This window comes from Meriones unguiculatus, chromosome 11 (genome assembly GCF_030254825.1).
Source record: "Meriones unguiculatus strain TT.TT164.6M chromosome 11, Bangor_MerUng_6.1, whole genome shotgun sequence".
Lineage (NCBI taxonomy): Eukaryota > Metazoa > Chordata > Mammalia > Rodentia > Muridae > Meriones > Meriones unguiculatus.
In genome coordinates this window covers 83,328,062-83,344,049 of record NC_083359.1, presented here as the reverse complement: position 1 = coordinate 83,344,049, position 15,988 = coordinate 83,328,062, and the positions used below count along the sequence as shown (strand labels likewise).

At 40.4% G+C, this 15,988-nt stretch overlaps 1 protein-coding gene across 5 annotated transcripts in view; it reads left to right on the top strand.

Annotated features, from left to right (window-relative positions):
- The window catches only part of Dnm3 (dynamin 3), a 464,195-nt gene that overhangs the window by 331,248 nt on the left and 116,959 nt on the right, over nt 1-15,988 (top strand). For all 5 annotated transcript variants that reach the window (XM_060364575.1, XM_060364572.1, XM_060364573.1 and 2 more), the window contains one exon: nt 3,257-3,366. In XM_060364575.1, coding sequence (XP_060220558.1) covers nt 3,257-3,366 — 110 coding nt within the window. The remainder of the gene's footprint in view (nt 1-3,256; nt 3,367-15,988) is intronic.

The following is a 15,988-nucleotide window of genomic DNA, read 5'->3' as shown; positions in this document are numbered from 1 at the left end:
GAAAGTGAAAAGCCTTGATAAATTCACAGGGGGCCAAATTGTAGGTGTTTGAAAACGTCGAATTAGTTTAGTGGAAACTCCTCTAAGAACAATAGAAAGCTATTAACTTTGAAGAACTAAATCTTCACCTTAGCGTTGTTAAAGAAACTAAAAGGCAGAGAGACAGAGAGCCTGTGAGATGCCGGAAACCCGGGGCAGCATGGAAAGAGTAAGAAATGTTTCGAGTTGTGTAATGAAGCAGGTGAGAGGAAAAAGCACACCAGAAATGTGCCGAGCTTAATAAGGAATATGCTGCCTGGCAGAAACAGGGACGTCAGAAAGGGAGAGGGCCTGAGTGGATGGAAGGAAGGAAGGAGATGCTAAGTGCACGGAGCTCAGTGCTTCTAAAAGAAATTTCATACAAGCCACATGTCATTTGTATTTGTCTTTGTCTAACAGCCACCCTTCAAAAGAAAAAAAAAAATAAGCAGGAGAAATCATGATTAATAGTACCCTGCCATGTTCACATAAGTGTAACTTAAAATAATATAAAAATATTGATAAGATTATGTAATTTTCATTTGTTAAAAGTACAATGTTAAGTTTATTTGTTAATTAAAATTGTTGCTGGTGGGCTAGAGGCAACATTCATTAGGAAGAACAGCCAGTGCTCTTCCAGAGGTCCTAGCACTGGCACGGAGGCTTACAGCCATTTATGATTATAGTTCCAGGGGATCTGATGCCCTCATCTGTCCTCCTAGCATCCATGTGACGCACAGACGTACACGAAACCAGAGCACCCATATACATAAAAAAGTTTTAAATAAGCAAGCAAATAAATCGTTATTATTCTTAATACGTTACACCAGATCTTTGGAACCAGGCGTCTGCCTCTTATTTACGCATATCCCAATTTAACTAGCAACATTTCAAGTAGTTTCATAGCTGCCTGTAGCTGGTGCCTATCAGGTTGGACAGTGGATTATTAGAACTGACAGGTTACTTAGCAACTTAGCAATTAAGATGGTGCTAAGTCTCTCTACATTTTAGAAATCATCCTTCCATATATCTCTCCCTCCCCGAGCCTTTTGTGTAAGCTTTTTGAGATTCAAGATTTTTGTTACTGTTGTTTTTGAACCAGAACCCCCAAACCACCAAGATTTTCAGACATACCCATGACATATTGTTTCACTTCTTGGTGCCCTGTTTAGTTCTGTCTTACAATTTAATTACCAAGCCAGTCAGAAGAAACTGTCTTGTCAGTCTTAAACCTTGTGATCATGAAATAATCTAGTACCATGTCCTCAGAAACCGTAGGTAAATATGCTATTTAATTCTCTTTCTTTGGAAGTAAGGACTGTACTTCCTCCCTTCCTCCCCTCCTCTGTCTGCATCTGAATGTTTTCCTCTGGAGCTTAAGAGCTGATGTGAACTTGCAGGATTGTCAGCCCTCACTATATGCTGAAGAATGCAGCACAAAGGCGGGCCTACTTCTATAGAACGCAAGCCAAGGACACTGTGTTCCATCTTTACAATGAAATGCAGATTTCCTATTAAAAAGGCCAATCCATCATTTCAAAAGGTTGAATAGGATGGTGCTTTAAAAAAACCCAGCTGCTCAAATTTAGGGCATTGAAAAGCATCCAATTTAAAAAAAAAAAAAATGTTCTCTGGGTCTCAAGCATTTTCATTTGATTATGTATTGGAGAAGGTTTTATTCAATCTAGTCTGGCCTCTTAGAATTCTGCCCTAAAATAGTTTGACAAATGTTTTAAGTAAGTTGGACTCCCTGCTGATACCTCATTTACTTGAGTTATAGATTTTGCTATTTAGCATATCTATGCATTTATGAATAAATTATTAATTTTACACCGGAAATATTAGGATGGGCTCACAGTGCTCTGCCCATGCATGTTTTTCCTAGGCCCCCTCCACTCCCGCTGAGCTCCTTTTATCTTTTTTCAATCCTTTGAAGGCTTTGTTTGCCAGAGCGGCCATCTTGTTCGCCAACCAACTTCCCTCAACTTTTGCAGCCCTCTCTTCTCACTGTCTTACGTTTTGTGGTTAAGTACGGAGTCGTATTTTTTCGGGGTGCGGGGGCTACCCTGACGTATTCTGCTCAGTTTTTTGCTGTTGTTGTTTGGTTGGTTGTTTGGTTGGTTTGGCGCATAAACTGGCAGGATCCGTGATATCCCCTGCAGTCCGACAGTGAACATGCTCTGTGCTCCTGAGCCGCAAGCTCGTAGGTAGCCTGTATGCTGTAGGAACAGCCAAACTCCTGGCAAACGTGGGTGTCTGGGGCACGGTTCCCAGGGGCAGCGATAGAGGTGTTAGAATTGGAGCTATGCGCATGCGCTCCACTACGCTGGGTAGTCGGTCTTCCTCACACAGAGGACTACTGTCTAATAAGTGCCATGCTAACGGGACTGCTGATAGATTTTACTAGGGTGCCTAAACTGAGTGTTTGCCTCTCGCCTGTTACATGGATTGGAAGGCATTTACACGATGTCCCCGGGCCAGTGGCTTAAAAGTGCCTCTGGTAAGTCTTCGGCATTTGCTGTGTTTTACCAACATGGTTTGGTCACATTTGCACACGTCACCTTTCCAATATCCATGTTCTGTATAAAGAGTTGTCTGGTTTTGAAAGAGAACTTGTGTTAATGAATACCCAGCTAATCCTAGTGGCTTTTCCCAAGTGGACTAATAACTCTGAGTTGTGTAGAAAAGTCCTTTTGTGGACCTATCCTTCATCTTAGCCCCAGATGAAGGAAGGGTTCTCTGTGCTTTATCTCAGTTTATGGGGTACTTCATACCAGGGTCCTTGTGCGTCTCCACTCCCCTGCCAATGCTGGCTATCAAAACTGCTTAGGCTGCACATAAAACGTGAAATGAAATCCATCTGGCATTTCTCATTGAATTAGGACCAGAACATTTTTGCTAAATATTAACAGATGGCTAAATTCTTAATATCAAACTAACATTTCAAAACATCTAAGGGGGCAAGGATAGAGGAGCATGTGTTTTCTCCATCTCCGAGTCTTTCCTGTACACCCCCCTACCCCACCCCACCCCCAGCCCTAAGCTCTGAACCCATGTGTTGAGAATCACTAGATTCCACTGTCTCCGATAACTTGTATTCCTTGGGCGCTGGTGTAAAGGTGGTGATTGACTGTGTCAAGTTAACGTAATCAAGTGTGATCAAGTGGTAGCCAGTTCAGGTGGTATGTTGCCATCGGTGTTTTTTATTAAAGTTTGTTCTCTCTCACCTGTGTAACAGGAGAAAGAAAAGAAATACATGCTTCCACTGGACAACCTGAAGGTCCGGGATGTGGAAAAGGGCTTCATGTCCAGCAAGCACGTCTTTGCACTCTTTAACACAGAACAAAGGTAAGACATGAAGCAGTCTTTATGTTAAGAATTTTTCTCTCACATTTAATTTTTTTTTTCCAGTCAGGATCTCAGGTACCTCAGGCTAGCCTAGAGTTCATTCTTATAGCCAAGGCTGGCCTTGACCTATAATCCTCCTAATCCTCCTGCCTCCACCTCCCAAGGGTGGAAATAACAGGCAAGTGCCACTACATCAGCTTTCCTTAGGCTTGTGTTGTATTTTTAACATCCACCGCAGGTTATGGCTTTAAAAGACTAAAACAGAGTCAGAAAGATTTTCAAATCCTGCTGTATTTCCTGGTGTTCCAGCAGGCCCTGAAATCTTGCCAAATAATTTCCTAAAACTATATTTTACTACCTACAGTCCTCCACATCAGGGTTTATTACTTACAAACTTAGAAATCCTCATCTTTTTTTTTTTTTTCTTGCTTGTGGAATTGAAACAATTGCACAGAAAGTTAAAAAGATGGAAGGCTGTGGGTGACCACTGTGTAAGTTAGAAAGCATGGTTTCAATGTTCTTTTGACTTTCTTAGATCACACAATGCAGACTTGGAAGCTGAGTCAGGCCTTTGGTCTACTTTTCCTTCCTTGCCTACTCCTCATGGCAGTTTTCTAATTTTTCCTTTTATTGCTGCTGGGGATTGTCAAGGCTTGATTTAGTGCCAACATCGACCATCCCCAGGTGCTATGACTGTTCACTAAAACTAAGCCGTGGAATTGAGCAAACAATGGATGGAAATATGCTACAGTTGGACAGAAATGATAAAGGGGGTGCTTTTATTTTTCCTCAGTTGGAAATGCTACAAGAAAAATCTAATTTGTGTAAATTAATGAGAAGTGAGTCACCAGGTGGCAGGGTCTAATTTTAACCCGTGTTTCCAGGCTATGTTTTATCTTTATTTAGCAATGAATGAAGTTACTTGATTAGGTTCAGTGACGAGCCCAGGGTCAATCACACAGTTAATCAAAACAGCAAAAGGAGACTTCTTCCTACATTCCCAGTCAGTTGCTCAGAATGACTCAGAATACTAAAATACTTGGAAAAACCACAAGAACAAACCATTTTAAGAACCAAGGGGAAAGAACATGAAATACCACTCTCCAGTGAAATATTGAAATGGGATTCCCACCCCCCTTGGAGGACTTGGTGTTTCTTGAAAGTAGCTTGTGTGAAAGAAAACAAAACAAACAAAAAACAATGAAAAAAAAAAAACCACACTGAAAATGATAAGGAATAAAAAGTCATGTTTGAGCAGTAAGGATCTTCTAGAGCGCAGCTCAGTGCTGTATTGGGCTCTTCTGAGTTCCTGGAGAATCTGAAGAGCTTAAGGGTGTGCTCTGTGAGAGTTCAGTCAAATCAGAAGTCCAACAAGTGTCCACCGGAAGGTTCAGTTATTAAAGAGCTTGGAACAGGAAGAAATACAACTGTAACTGTTAAAAAGTACAAGCATCACCAAAGTAAGAATATTCTAGGTTTTAGAAAAATGTAGATCTTCTGGAATCCTTGAATCCTAAAATGATACTGAATTCTGGCATTCTCTCAGAGACCTCTTCCAGACACAGCTACCCCAAGCAATACATTTTCCTTTAAAATCCTGAGCTTTTTGAAAGGTGTTTGTGCTAAGTCTGCCAGGACAGTGTTGATCATAGGTGGGTGTTCTCGTTCTGTTTCTGTTTTTGAAGGGAATTATTTCAAAGGTTTTACATTATGTATTTTAGAAAAATATCTGGCCAGGTGCGGTGGTGCACGCCTGTAATCCCAGCACTTGGGAAAACAGGGGCAGGCAGATCTATGGGAGTTCAAGGCCAGCCTGGTCTACAAAGCACGTCTAGGACAGCCAAGGCTACACAGAGAAACCCTGTCTTGAAAAACCAAAAACAAACAACAACAAAGGAAGGAAGGAAGGAAGGAAGGAAGGAAGGAAGGAAGGAAGGAAGGAAGGAAGGAAGGGAGAAAAACATTCTGTATTTCTCCATACAAAGGATTCTGGATACACTTTCAAACCAAGCTGATCGACGTTGTCAATATCTCCACCTAGTAGACTATTTGATATTTTTCACCTACAATCTACTTGTGTAGTGAAACACACTATTAGCACCCCCAAGGAACCATCCTTGATCTCTTACAGTCATTGTGGAGCTAGTTGGGTTTTTTTTTTGTTTTTTTTTTTTAAGCTTGTACAATAATTTTCACAAGGAAGACTGAGCAACAGTTTCCCTTGTGTACCACCCCTGGCAAGTTTGAGAATCAAGGTTTTTAGCTTCATAAAGTTGCATGCCATTAAACACTAATTGTTCTTTGGAACAGTTTGTTGGAAGTCACTGCTAAAATCATCTAGCCTGGAAGGTGTTTTTAAAAAGAATATTTTTTTAAGTCTTGGAGAATTTCATATGAGTGTATAGGGTATTTTGATCATATCCCCCCTCATTTTTTTCTGCCATCCCCTACCTCCCTACCTACTAACCATATTATGTAATAGATATATCTATATATAGATATATAGATATATTTGGATGTGCGGTTCTTCAGCAGGTAGCCTTAATGTCTTCTGCTGCTTGCCACAATATTGGTTATAATATTTTCATCAGTCTTTATCTGTGTTGCGAGCTTCTCTGTTTTCCTCTTCCCTTTGTGCTATTCAGAAATGTATTTCATGTTTTAGAATGCAGAGAACTTTATTGTCTTGTTGTTGTTTATTTCAAACTTGATTGTCTTGTGGTCAGACCATGTGGTCTGGCACATTCTGAATTTTCATAAGAGCTTTACGCCTGTTTGAGAGCATGTCTTCATGAGTTAGAAGTGCAGGCTCCGTGTCATGCTTGTTGATTGCATTACCTGATCTCTGTTGTTGAGATCTGATTTTCATCTTGACTAATTCAAACACTCAACAAGTGTACTCGGCAACTACTGTGTATTATGTTTCTCTGAGCTTTAAAAATATGACTGTGGACAAAACAGACAAAAAAGCTTAACTGTAGATAAATTCCAGAGAGAGGACTGACAAGGGAGATAGTTAAAAAGTTATAAACAACTATATGTCACCTAGTGGGCTTGAAAATTTCAGTTGTTGCTTTAAGGGTTTTTAGGATAATCTATGCTTTTATTGTCACTAAAACCTAGAATTCATAGGGTGGAAAGATGGCTCAGTGGCTTAGAGTCGTGCTGCTTTTACAGAGGACCCACGTTTGGCATCCAGCATTCACATGAGGTAGTTTACAACCTCGTGTACTCCAGCTCTGGGGGATCTGACACCCTATTCTAGCCTCCACGGGCACTGCCCTCATGTTCAAATTCACACATAGAGATATACATATGCACATACACATAATTGAAATGGAAACAAAATTCTTAACAAACTTAGAATTCCTAGTAATTTTAAGGACCCGTTTTGTAATAGATTCTTTCTTTCTCATAATGGTCTTTTTTCTTAAAATTTGCTTTGTCTGAAATCAATATTGTATAGCTTCTGGTTAATACTTTCTCAGTGTGCCTTTTGCGTCCTTTTGTTATCAATCTTTGTTGATCTTCAGTGTTTCTCTTTTAGTAGCATATATCTAGATTTCTTTATTTTAAATCTAATATAAAATCTTTAAGGGGATCTGAGTAACTTTAGCCCATTTGTATTTTATAATCATCACTGAGTTATTTAAATTTAATTTGAGTGTCATTTTCCATCTTCATTGTGTCTTCCTATATACTATCCCCACTTCCTGACCTCTTACTTTTCTCAAGTTTGGTAGTTATACACTGTGTTTATTGTCTTTCAAATTTTTAATACTATGACATTCCTATTTGTCGTAAAGTCATAAGTTAGTTTTTCTATCTTATTTCTAAAATAGCCGGACACATTTTGATTACAATAACCATCTTCTCATATCCACATTGTTGTTGTCAATATTTAAATTCCACCTTAGTTTTTGCACTGCTTTAGTCAATAGAATGTTCTGTACTAGAAACATAAACATGATGAGTGTTTTAGATATATACTGACATAATTACCAAGTTACTGACTCACCTTTCTTCTTGCATTAAATGTATGTTTTGGTTTGGTTTCTGTGTTCCTCATAAGAAAGTACATCCTGAAGAAATCCTTAATAGTTGCAACTTGGTTAAAATCTCAAGGTCAGTATTTACTTTCCTTAAAATGTTTTTTATTTTGACATCATTTTTAAATACACCTTTCACTAGATAGTGAGCTACAAACTGACCTTTGTTCAATTAGATAGAAATAAACAGGATAGAATGTTGAAGGTACTTCTTTAGAATCTGCCTCAGTCCTGCTTTGGAGAGGTCAGCTGTCAGTCCATTTGTTGTCCCATTTTAAGCCACTCTGTATTTTGTTACCAGTTCATTTAAAGATCTCCTTTATCTTTGGTACTCTGAGATATAAATATACTTTGTTTATATGGATTGATGTTGTTTTGTGTCCTTCCCTTGGGATTCATTTACTTCTTAATGCTGAGGGCTCACACTCTTTCAAAAATGTGAGATTTTAACATTTTTGTTCTTTTCTTCTAATCTTGTTTCTCATTATAAATCCCATCTAGATATGTGCTAGAGAATTTTTGTCTTTTTCCCATGTACTGAACCCTCCCTTCACATGCTGCATATCTCTGTGTCTTGTGTAGGTTTCTTTTTGGTACCATTTCCAGTTTTGTTTTTTTTTTTTTGGTAGGGGACTAATTTTTTTCCCCCAATTTATCCTTCGCCTAGAGATATGACCTTAGGAAGGTCCTGGTTCTCACATACGTTCCAATGTACTGTTTAGCGTCTTTTTGAGGACATTGACCACCAAGCCTTTGGATTTCTGAAATGGACATGATCCAATGGCAAAATGGAAACACATGTTTCCCTTTTGGTGGGGTAGTTCTAGCAAGATATTAGTGTTTTTCCTTTTTGGAAAAAGCTTAGATTTAATAATGCTTTTACATTTAAGTTGTCTTATAGGAAAGAGGTTTTAAAATTTTGATTCAGTCACCTTGGCTGAAATGATGAGTTTTTTTTCATTACCATAAGATAATAGAAACACACACACACACACACACACACACACACACACACAAAACTGTGTTCCTGAATTCTGCTAGGGTTAAGGGCTGCAGGGTACACAGCCTGTGGGCTGCAGGGTACACACAGACCAATGGGAAAGATGACAGGAAAGATGACCTGCCCCTTCATTCTCTCATTGCCTCCATTTCTATTCTGTTACCCTTTCTAATTAAGCAGTTCTTCACTGACAGGCACGCATGTCAGTATTGGCACTCTAATAGAATGAAATAGGATGTTTCTGTTTTGATGGCATTTGCAATTGTCAGTGAGTGTTGTATAGATCCAGTTCCCACTGGTAAATAAATAAAGAAATAAATACACCGGAAGAAAAATGTAGTTGAACTAAGAGACTGTGTAGTACATGAAACAAATGGACTGCAGTGTGTCTGGTCACATTTGACCCGAGTAAATGATGGTGTGTGTAACACTCTAGTGCTTACACTGCAATGCTGGAGCACAGGACAGACCCACAGTTGATACAGTTAGCATCCTGGCCTGACTTACACCATGGATAGTTGTGGAGGAAACAGAAAAAGAGGAAGTAGTACAGGTCAAAGCAACTGATGCGGAATGCTGATTAACCCATTGCCCACCTTTTCTGGATAGGAAGAAGCTAAATTCAAAGGAAAAGGTAGCACGAGTGACAAATCCCAAACATTCCTCTTTTGTTTCTGTCAGGTTTATTGACTCGGGCCCACCTTTTGAGCTTTCGGGCCTTGCCACCCCAAGTAAAGAAGAAATCATGTATTTATTGGAGTCATCTTCACAGATAACTCTGTCATAGGCTCCTCAGTCATCTTTGATGCTGTGCTGCTAAGCTTACTTTCTTCCAAAGCAAGTCAGCAACGGCAGTGTTCTCTTTCTTTGTCTTTAGATGGATCGCTTGGCTAACGTAGAGGTCTCCTAAGCGCCTCTGTTTTCTGTTTTCCACCTGTCTTCTGTGATAGTGGACCCACAGAAGCCTCAAGGTTAGGAATCCCTGAGAGGTAGTTAAAGTTGACAACAGAGCGGTGTGCTGAAGTACCCTGACTCGCTAGAGTTTCCTGGGGCCCTAGAGATAATCTTCTTTGTCTTTGTCTTCTTTTCTGCATAGGTTAAAGCTCTAACATCCATCTTAAAGGTAGATGGCTTTCCCTTATAACCGAGCCAGAACCATACCGCAGGACCCATATCTCCTAGCTGCTTCTGACACCAGTTAAACATTGACTGTGGGGTGTGAACTGGAATCCCGTTGAGGTCTTTAACCAGACTTGTCTGTGAAGGAAAACAGTGAAAAGTTTTTACCTTCTTGTGCAGGCTCTGCAGTTTGCTCTCGGGCCTTACACATTTCCGTGGAATGCTTTTAGTCTCCGTTTTAAAGCCCTGTGTGGAACGGCCCTACCTTCCTGCCACACCGCCCCTGAAAAACCACTTTAGCCCTTGCTGTTTGTGTTGCAGCGTGATCGCTGGGAACTCATTAGCTCGCTAGTTCAGCTTTCCACTATAAAGTTTAACACAGTTTCTCTGTGGTCCCACACCATCAGGTGTGTGGGAACTGATACATTTAACATCCCCCCTTTTTTAAAATCCTTTGGTGTCCTAGTGAATTAATATGATCTTTATGAGTCTGGTGACCAGATTTTAGAGCCATTCTAAACAGAGCTCCAGTGCTAAAGAGTTTTATAAATGGAAGGATTTGTTACGGGTCGCAGTGACTTCAGTGTTTGAGGAGAGAAAAATTCACACCCAGGCTGGTTTATTCTACCTAGGATGCAGGTAAGAGTATGCAGTTCCCAGCCGTCCTCTGGCTCTTTCATAGATGGCGTCACGAATACCTGGGGTCTAGACCCACCCGACGCCTCCTAGTCCTCTTTTCCCGCATCTATTGCCTCACCATATATCACAAGTTAAATCTGAGTAAGAAGATTCTTAAAGTTCACTGTGGCCTGGTCTAAACCATGGATTGGAATGTGCCCCCAGGTTTTGTTCCATTTGATTTTGCTAGGAATGCCATGCTTCCTCTCAGGGGAAGTGTGTCTGCATAATGGCCTCACTGTGCTGGTCCTTGCCCTCCCCAGACAAGCCTTCAGCCTGAAGGTCATGCTAAGGCCCATTTGGTCCCAGGTATGTCAGTTTTGGAGGCCAGCTGAGATCTGTTTCTGTCTAAGGGGGTGGGAGGGCAGCCAGCCACATGGTGTTTTCTGAATACTCCTTGGGGTTGTCAAGTTTTGTTTTCTTTTAAAATAAGGCATTCTTTCTCTGACAGTACTTTGTAGCTGGAGTTCAGGATACGGTTTATTACTAACATCAAGTATTTCTACTCGATTCCTCCCCCTTTTCCTATAGAAAGTGATTTTCTTTTTTTAAGGATGGCTCACTGCTCCACTTTGTTCCCAGCTTGTTGCTGACACTCAATAAATGTCAAAGAGAGCTGTCCTGTAGTTACTGCACGCTTTTTAGGTGTTCTGAAAAGAATAGCCCTTTATTCTCATTGTTGGATGGCATGTTTTTCCACTTGTTAGTTGAAAACGAAGTTGGGGTCAGGTTTACCCCGTTATATATCTTTATGGCTGTGTTTCTATATTAAGACATGCTTGATGTCTAAGTTGCTTATGAAAATGCTAAATTAAATAAACATGCTGGGCAAAGAATGGTATACAAGGCCTGCCCTAAAAGGGTGGGTTTCACATGAACATTGTTGAATGTCATGTGTCTCTTAAAAAGGAACCAGGGTTTCTTCTCTAAGTCAGGAGGGCAAATGCTCATAGTTAAAGGAATTTCGGCAGGTCAGCACAATTTTCCTCTGGATTAGTGAACTATTACATAAGAAACCAGTATAGCTGTGCTTCTGGAAGGAACATAAAGACACGTGGTGAAATATTCTTTTATCCCAGTGTCCTTGAAACCATGCTTGAGGCATTGCTCTTTGCTACACAGAGTGTTGTTCATTGTTTCTGCTCCCATTCAAGGTAAGTTTTCTGAGTCAGGTGAAGACTCATTCTGTTGCCAGCCCAGAAACCCACACTGAGAAATGTGATGGTGTGTTACCATACTTTTCCCACGGAGGGTGGGTAGGTGTGTCATCCTAGGGTAGGGCTGTTTGTAATCCTCTCTATGGATGAGTGTCTGGTGGAAGAAACAGCAAGTTAATTTGAGAACAGAAGCTCTTAATAATTCTCAGAGTAATAAAGACCCGTATAGTTTCTTGTACTCTATTTATAACTTCATGGCTTTTTCCAGGGTTGGAAAAAAATATATGTCTATATATATATTATATATATAATATATATATATTATGTATGCGTGCTAAGCATGAGACCATTTGACCTGTGATGATCCCTCCAAGAGAGAACGCCAGCACAGTGGCAGCAGTCAGGTGTCAGGAGTATCCCTATAAGAAATGTTAACAGTAGTTTAAGAGCTGGAGAGCCCTGGTAGACAGTTTAGCTTGTGGCACTTCTTTCTGATTTCAAGACAAATAACATGATAGAGATGTTAAAATATTGTTATAGATTTTGTAACTACCTTCACCGCTAAGCTAATCCCCATGGAGAGGCAAATTATCTTGTTTATTGATTTGATCCTAGGGCTTAGAACAATCCCTGGCCAGTTGAGCGTTCAGTAGCATGAAAGAATTGATGGACGGGCGCTGCACAGCCCTCCTTGTTATATGGAGAAGGTACAGACATTGCCACTTGCTGGTAAAGAAGAAGTCTGTGGGTCAACTCTAGAAGCCAGAACCTCAAACCCTAGTACACTAAAAAGAGAAATGTTGCTTTACATTCTGATATAATAGTTTGAAGTCAAAGGGAAATAGTTCCTTTAAAAGGAAGAATTTGAGCATTTCAGTTATATACCATATAACTGATGTTCAGACCAGAACAAAGTGCAGAGATGGTGCCTTTTAAAGAAAAACTCCTCACAGTGTAGAAGTTGTATTATAAATTGTCTCTATCCTGTTCCTATCATTTTACTTCCATTACTCAACCACTCTCTAACTGTTAACACCTAGACAATGTAATATAAAAACTCCCCATTTAAGCCCCCAGATGCCAAACCTAAGCTTTTCTTTCCCCACCCCCGCAGTGCTGGGGATTGAGCCCAGAGACTTGCATGAATGAGGCAAGTGCTCTACCACTGAGCTATACTTCCTGTCCTGAGGTTTCCTTTTGCTTTTAGAATTTGTCAAAGTTTTAGCAGAGATCCAAAAGGCAGGATTTTCGTTCTCTCATCCTACATTTTCCCCTCATGTGAACGTTCAGGTTCACACGAGTCGGAGGTCTCTGTAGACTGTTGGGTTATGAATGCTGTAAATGGCAAAGTTGATTATACCCTCTCCACCTAGAAAGATAAATGCTGTTTTCTCTTGTTGGGGAACCGGCTGTTTGGCAAATCGGTAAAAGACCATTTTATGCCTTCAAGCTGTAGATTTGTGGAGCCCCACAGTCAGCACACCTGAGGTCATGCGTGCTCTGGTCCTGTACCTTGTGATAGTTTCTCAGTTTTTGCTTCTGTGAAAAATACCTTCATGAGTGTCTCTGGTTGTGAAATTGCACCATTAGGAAATCCTAGGTGCAGCAGAGATGGGAGAAAGAGGTTTTTAGAGAGACGAGAGAACCGAAATTAACTGCCCACTTGGTTTAATTGATTCACCAACTAACCTAAGACAAAAATCAAATATAATCTGATGATACTTTTGTGAGCCAAGCTGATAACAACTGATTTCACAGCTAAGATTAATTCTCATGAAAAACCTCATAAATGCTTGAGTATGAAATGCCTGTGGCTTGAGGCAATCAATTTAAATTCTTCTCTTACTGGTTTTCAAATTAAAGTCTGAAATTAAACAGGAGTATGATCTTCTACTTGAATAACTATTTCTGCCTTTACTGGGGGAAAACAGCTTTCCAAAATGTCATCACAGTGCTTTGGAAGGGTTCCTTGTGCCTGAAACACCTGTGCAGAGCCTGTACCTGCTTTTCTAGGGAATTAAGCATTGTTTTCCTCCACAGCCATTTGTGTCTCGAACTAAAGAAAGGATAGAGTCAAATCAGCAACTTAGAATTAGTCAGTTTCTCCCAAGGACTCAGAGTAAAGTTTTGTATTACGATGTTGGAATGTCAGTGGGGATTAGGGTCAAAGCATCATCCCAGGGCTGTGGCCATGGATGAGCCCAACATGGCTGTGTGACGTTCAACAACTAAATGAAATGATGTCCTTCGTAGCAAATTTGCTTTTCTTCTACAGTTTCAGATCACATTGCCCTCTCCTCACCTATTTCCAGGAACGATTTGCTGATTAGCAGCAATCCTCCCCCAGATCAGCTTCCGACCAACACTGTGGCTTGGGACTGGATGTGCCTCCACTTAGGAAGCATGAAACAGCACCAGCTGATGTACACATACTACAGAACAGTATATGAATGGCTCTAAAACACAGCTTTGACATGGGCCAGTGTGGCGGGAAGTTTTGAGAGAAAGTGGAACAGAGAATCATCCCATCTTGAAAGAGATCAATATGGAAGTATCAATCTTTAAGCATGTGACTGTTTATGAATAACATTGGGCCAGGTGAGGCAGCACACACCTTTAATCCCAGCATTTGGGAGGCAGAGGCAGGCAGAGCTCTGTAAGTTGCAGGCCAGCCTGGTCTACAGTTCAAGCTACAAGACAGCCAAAGCTACACAGAGAAACCCCATCTTGAAAAACTGATCAACCAACCAACCAACTAACCAATCAATCAATAACATTAGATTTCTAGTATTTGTTAAAGATTTAGCTGCTTTTTCTTCTTGAAACCTCATGAGTCATTCTAAAGGAAAAGGGAAGGGGGCGGGGTCTGAACTGTCTTGTCTTGAACTTTCATTTAAAATAATACTCCTGCATTCTGGTTCTTATTGGAAGAGTAGATTTAAAAGAACCTGTGTGCATTAGCTCCCATCTGGGCTGTGTAGGGTTTTGTTTTGTTTTGTTGTTTGTTTGTTTTTGCAGCATGGCATTCCCAGGCTGAAGTCATCAGAGAGGTGCCAAAGGATGCAGGTATCAGAGTCAGTGCTCAGGGCAAAATGAACAGTAAGATTCAGAAAGATCCCTAGCAGGGTCTAGCATGAAGGAATGTTTTGAATGCTCCAAGTCCCTTGGCAGTCTTGAAGGCTTCCCACCAAAGGCATATTTTAGTGACATTGGGATAATCGGGTTTTTAGAGATGACCTGCAGAATAGTGTCAAACAGTCTGCCTGTCAAGGAGAAAAAAAAAAATGGTGTCAAACAGTAAGAATGAACATAAAAAGTCCAAGGAGGGTTATTCATCAAGACTGCTATTTAAATCCAGTGGCAGGTGAATAGTGGGTCCACGGCCCTCTCTGGCAGACACACTATTTCCCCTCATCATCAGAGTGACCATATATTGCCCTGGCATTATTACAGCAGACACTTTTACTCTCCAGTGTGAAAAGAATGAACGGGCTTGAATTCAGAGTCATATTTCGATACACACGGCTTCATGAGGATCATCAGACAACCCCCCACCCCCATCAAACACTCATTGTAAGTCGACCTCTAAAAACAGCAATCTGCAGGCCAGGATTCTTGTCCATGACTTAACATTTCCTATGTTAATTTATGTTTATTTTCTGTCAGCTACTTTATGGTAGAGCCCACATATTCATAAAGATTCTTAGAGACTATACCTTGTGAGGGAAAAAAAAAGTGCTATGGAAATCCCAACCATCCATCTTGCTTACATGATAGTATTCTGCTTCAGTTTGCCACATTGCGAGGAAAACTCCTGGCATGTGTAATTAATTTTAATTAACAGAGAGGGCCTCAGCAAAAGGAACTGACACGGCACACACTCGGGCAGAAAATATTAGTCACACTTTGCAGTTAACTCCAAGCAGATGCATGCTTTCATAAAGAAAATATTTACAAAGTCTAGCTGTAGTGAGTGTCCAGCCCCCCCTTTCCTTTTTTTTTTTTTTTTTTTTTTTTTTGGATTTTGAAAGTGTCCAGGTTAATTTTTTTAGATTCTGGGGAAAGTACCCTGAACATACAGAAAGTCGTCCCCCGCCCCCCCCCAAACTTAACGCTGAAGGTTCGTTTTTATCGTTCAGATTTCACCATGCTTGCTTTCAGTGTCCACCCATACCTCCTCGTTAAAATCATTTATAGGCCAAAGTGTGACTAGTGTGTGGTTTATATAGTTAGATAATAATAATATAGTTTATATAGTTAGATAATAATAATAATAAGCTATTGTCCTTCAAATAGTAGAAAAGGGTTTGCTTTAGCGAGTATTAAGTGCCTGCAGTGTGCGTGTGTCTGTAGTGTGTGCGGGTGTAGGCATACATGTAGGCATGCACATTGACATGTCTCAACCGGTAAGCTAACTTAGATCTCTCGGTGTTCTTGATGCTTAGAGGAAGATCAAAGACAAGACCTGTATCCAGAATGCTTCAATTTTTGGTCTGGAGACCCTTTCTCACTCAAAATTTTTTAATGGCCCCAAAGAACTTTTCTGTGTAGTTTATGGCTTGCATCGGGAATTTTGTGAGCCTTTTCTGCTTCCGCGTTGTCACTTGAAATTAACCATT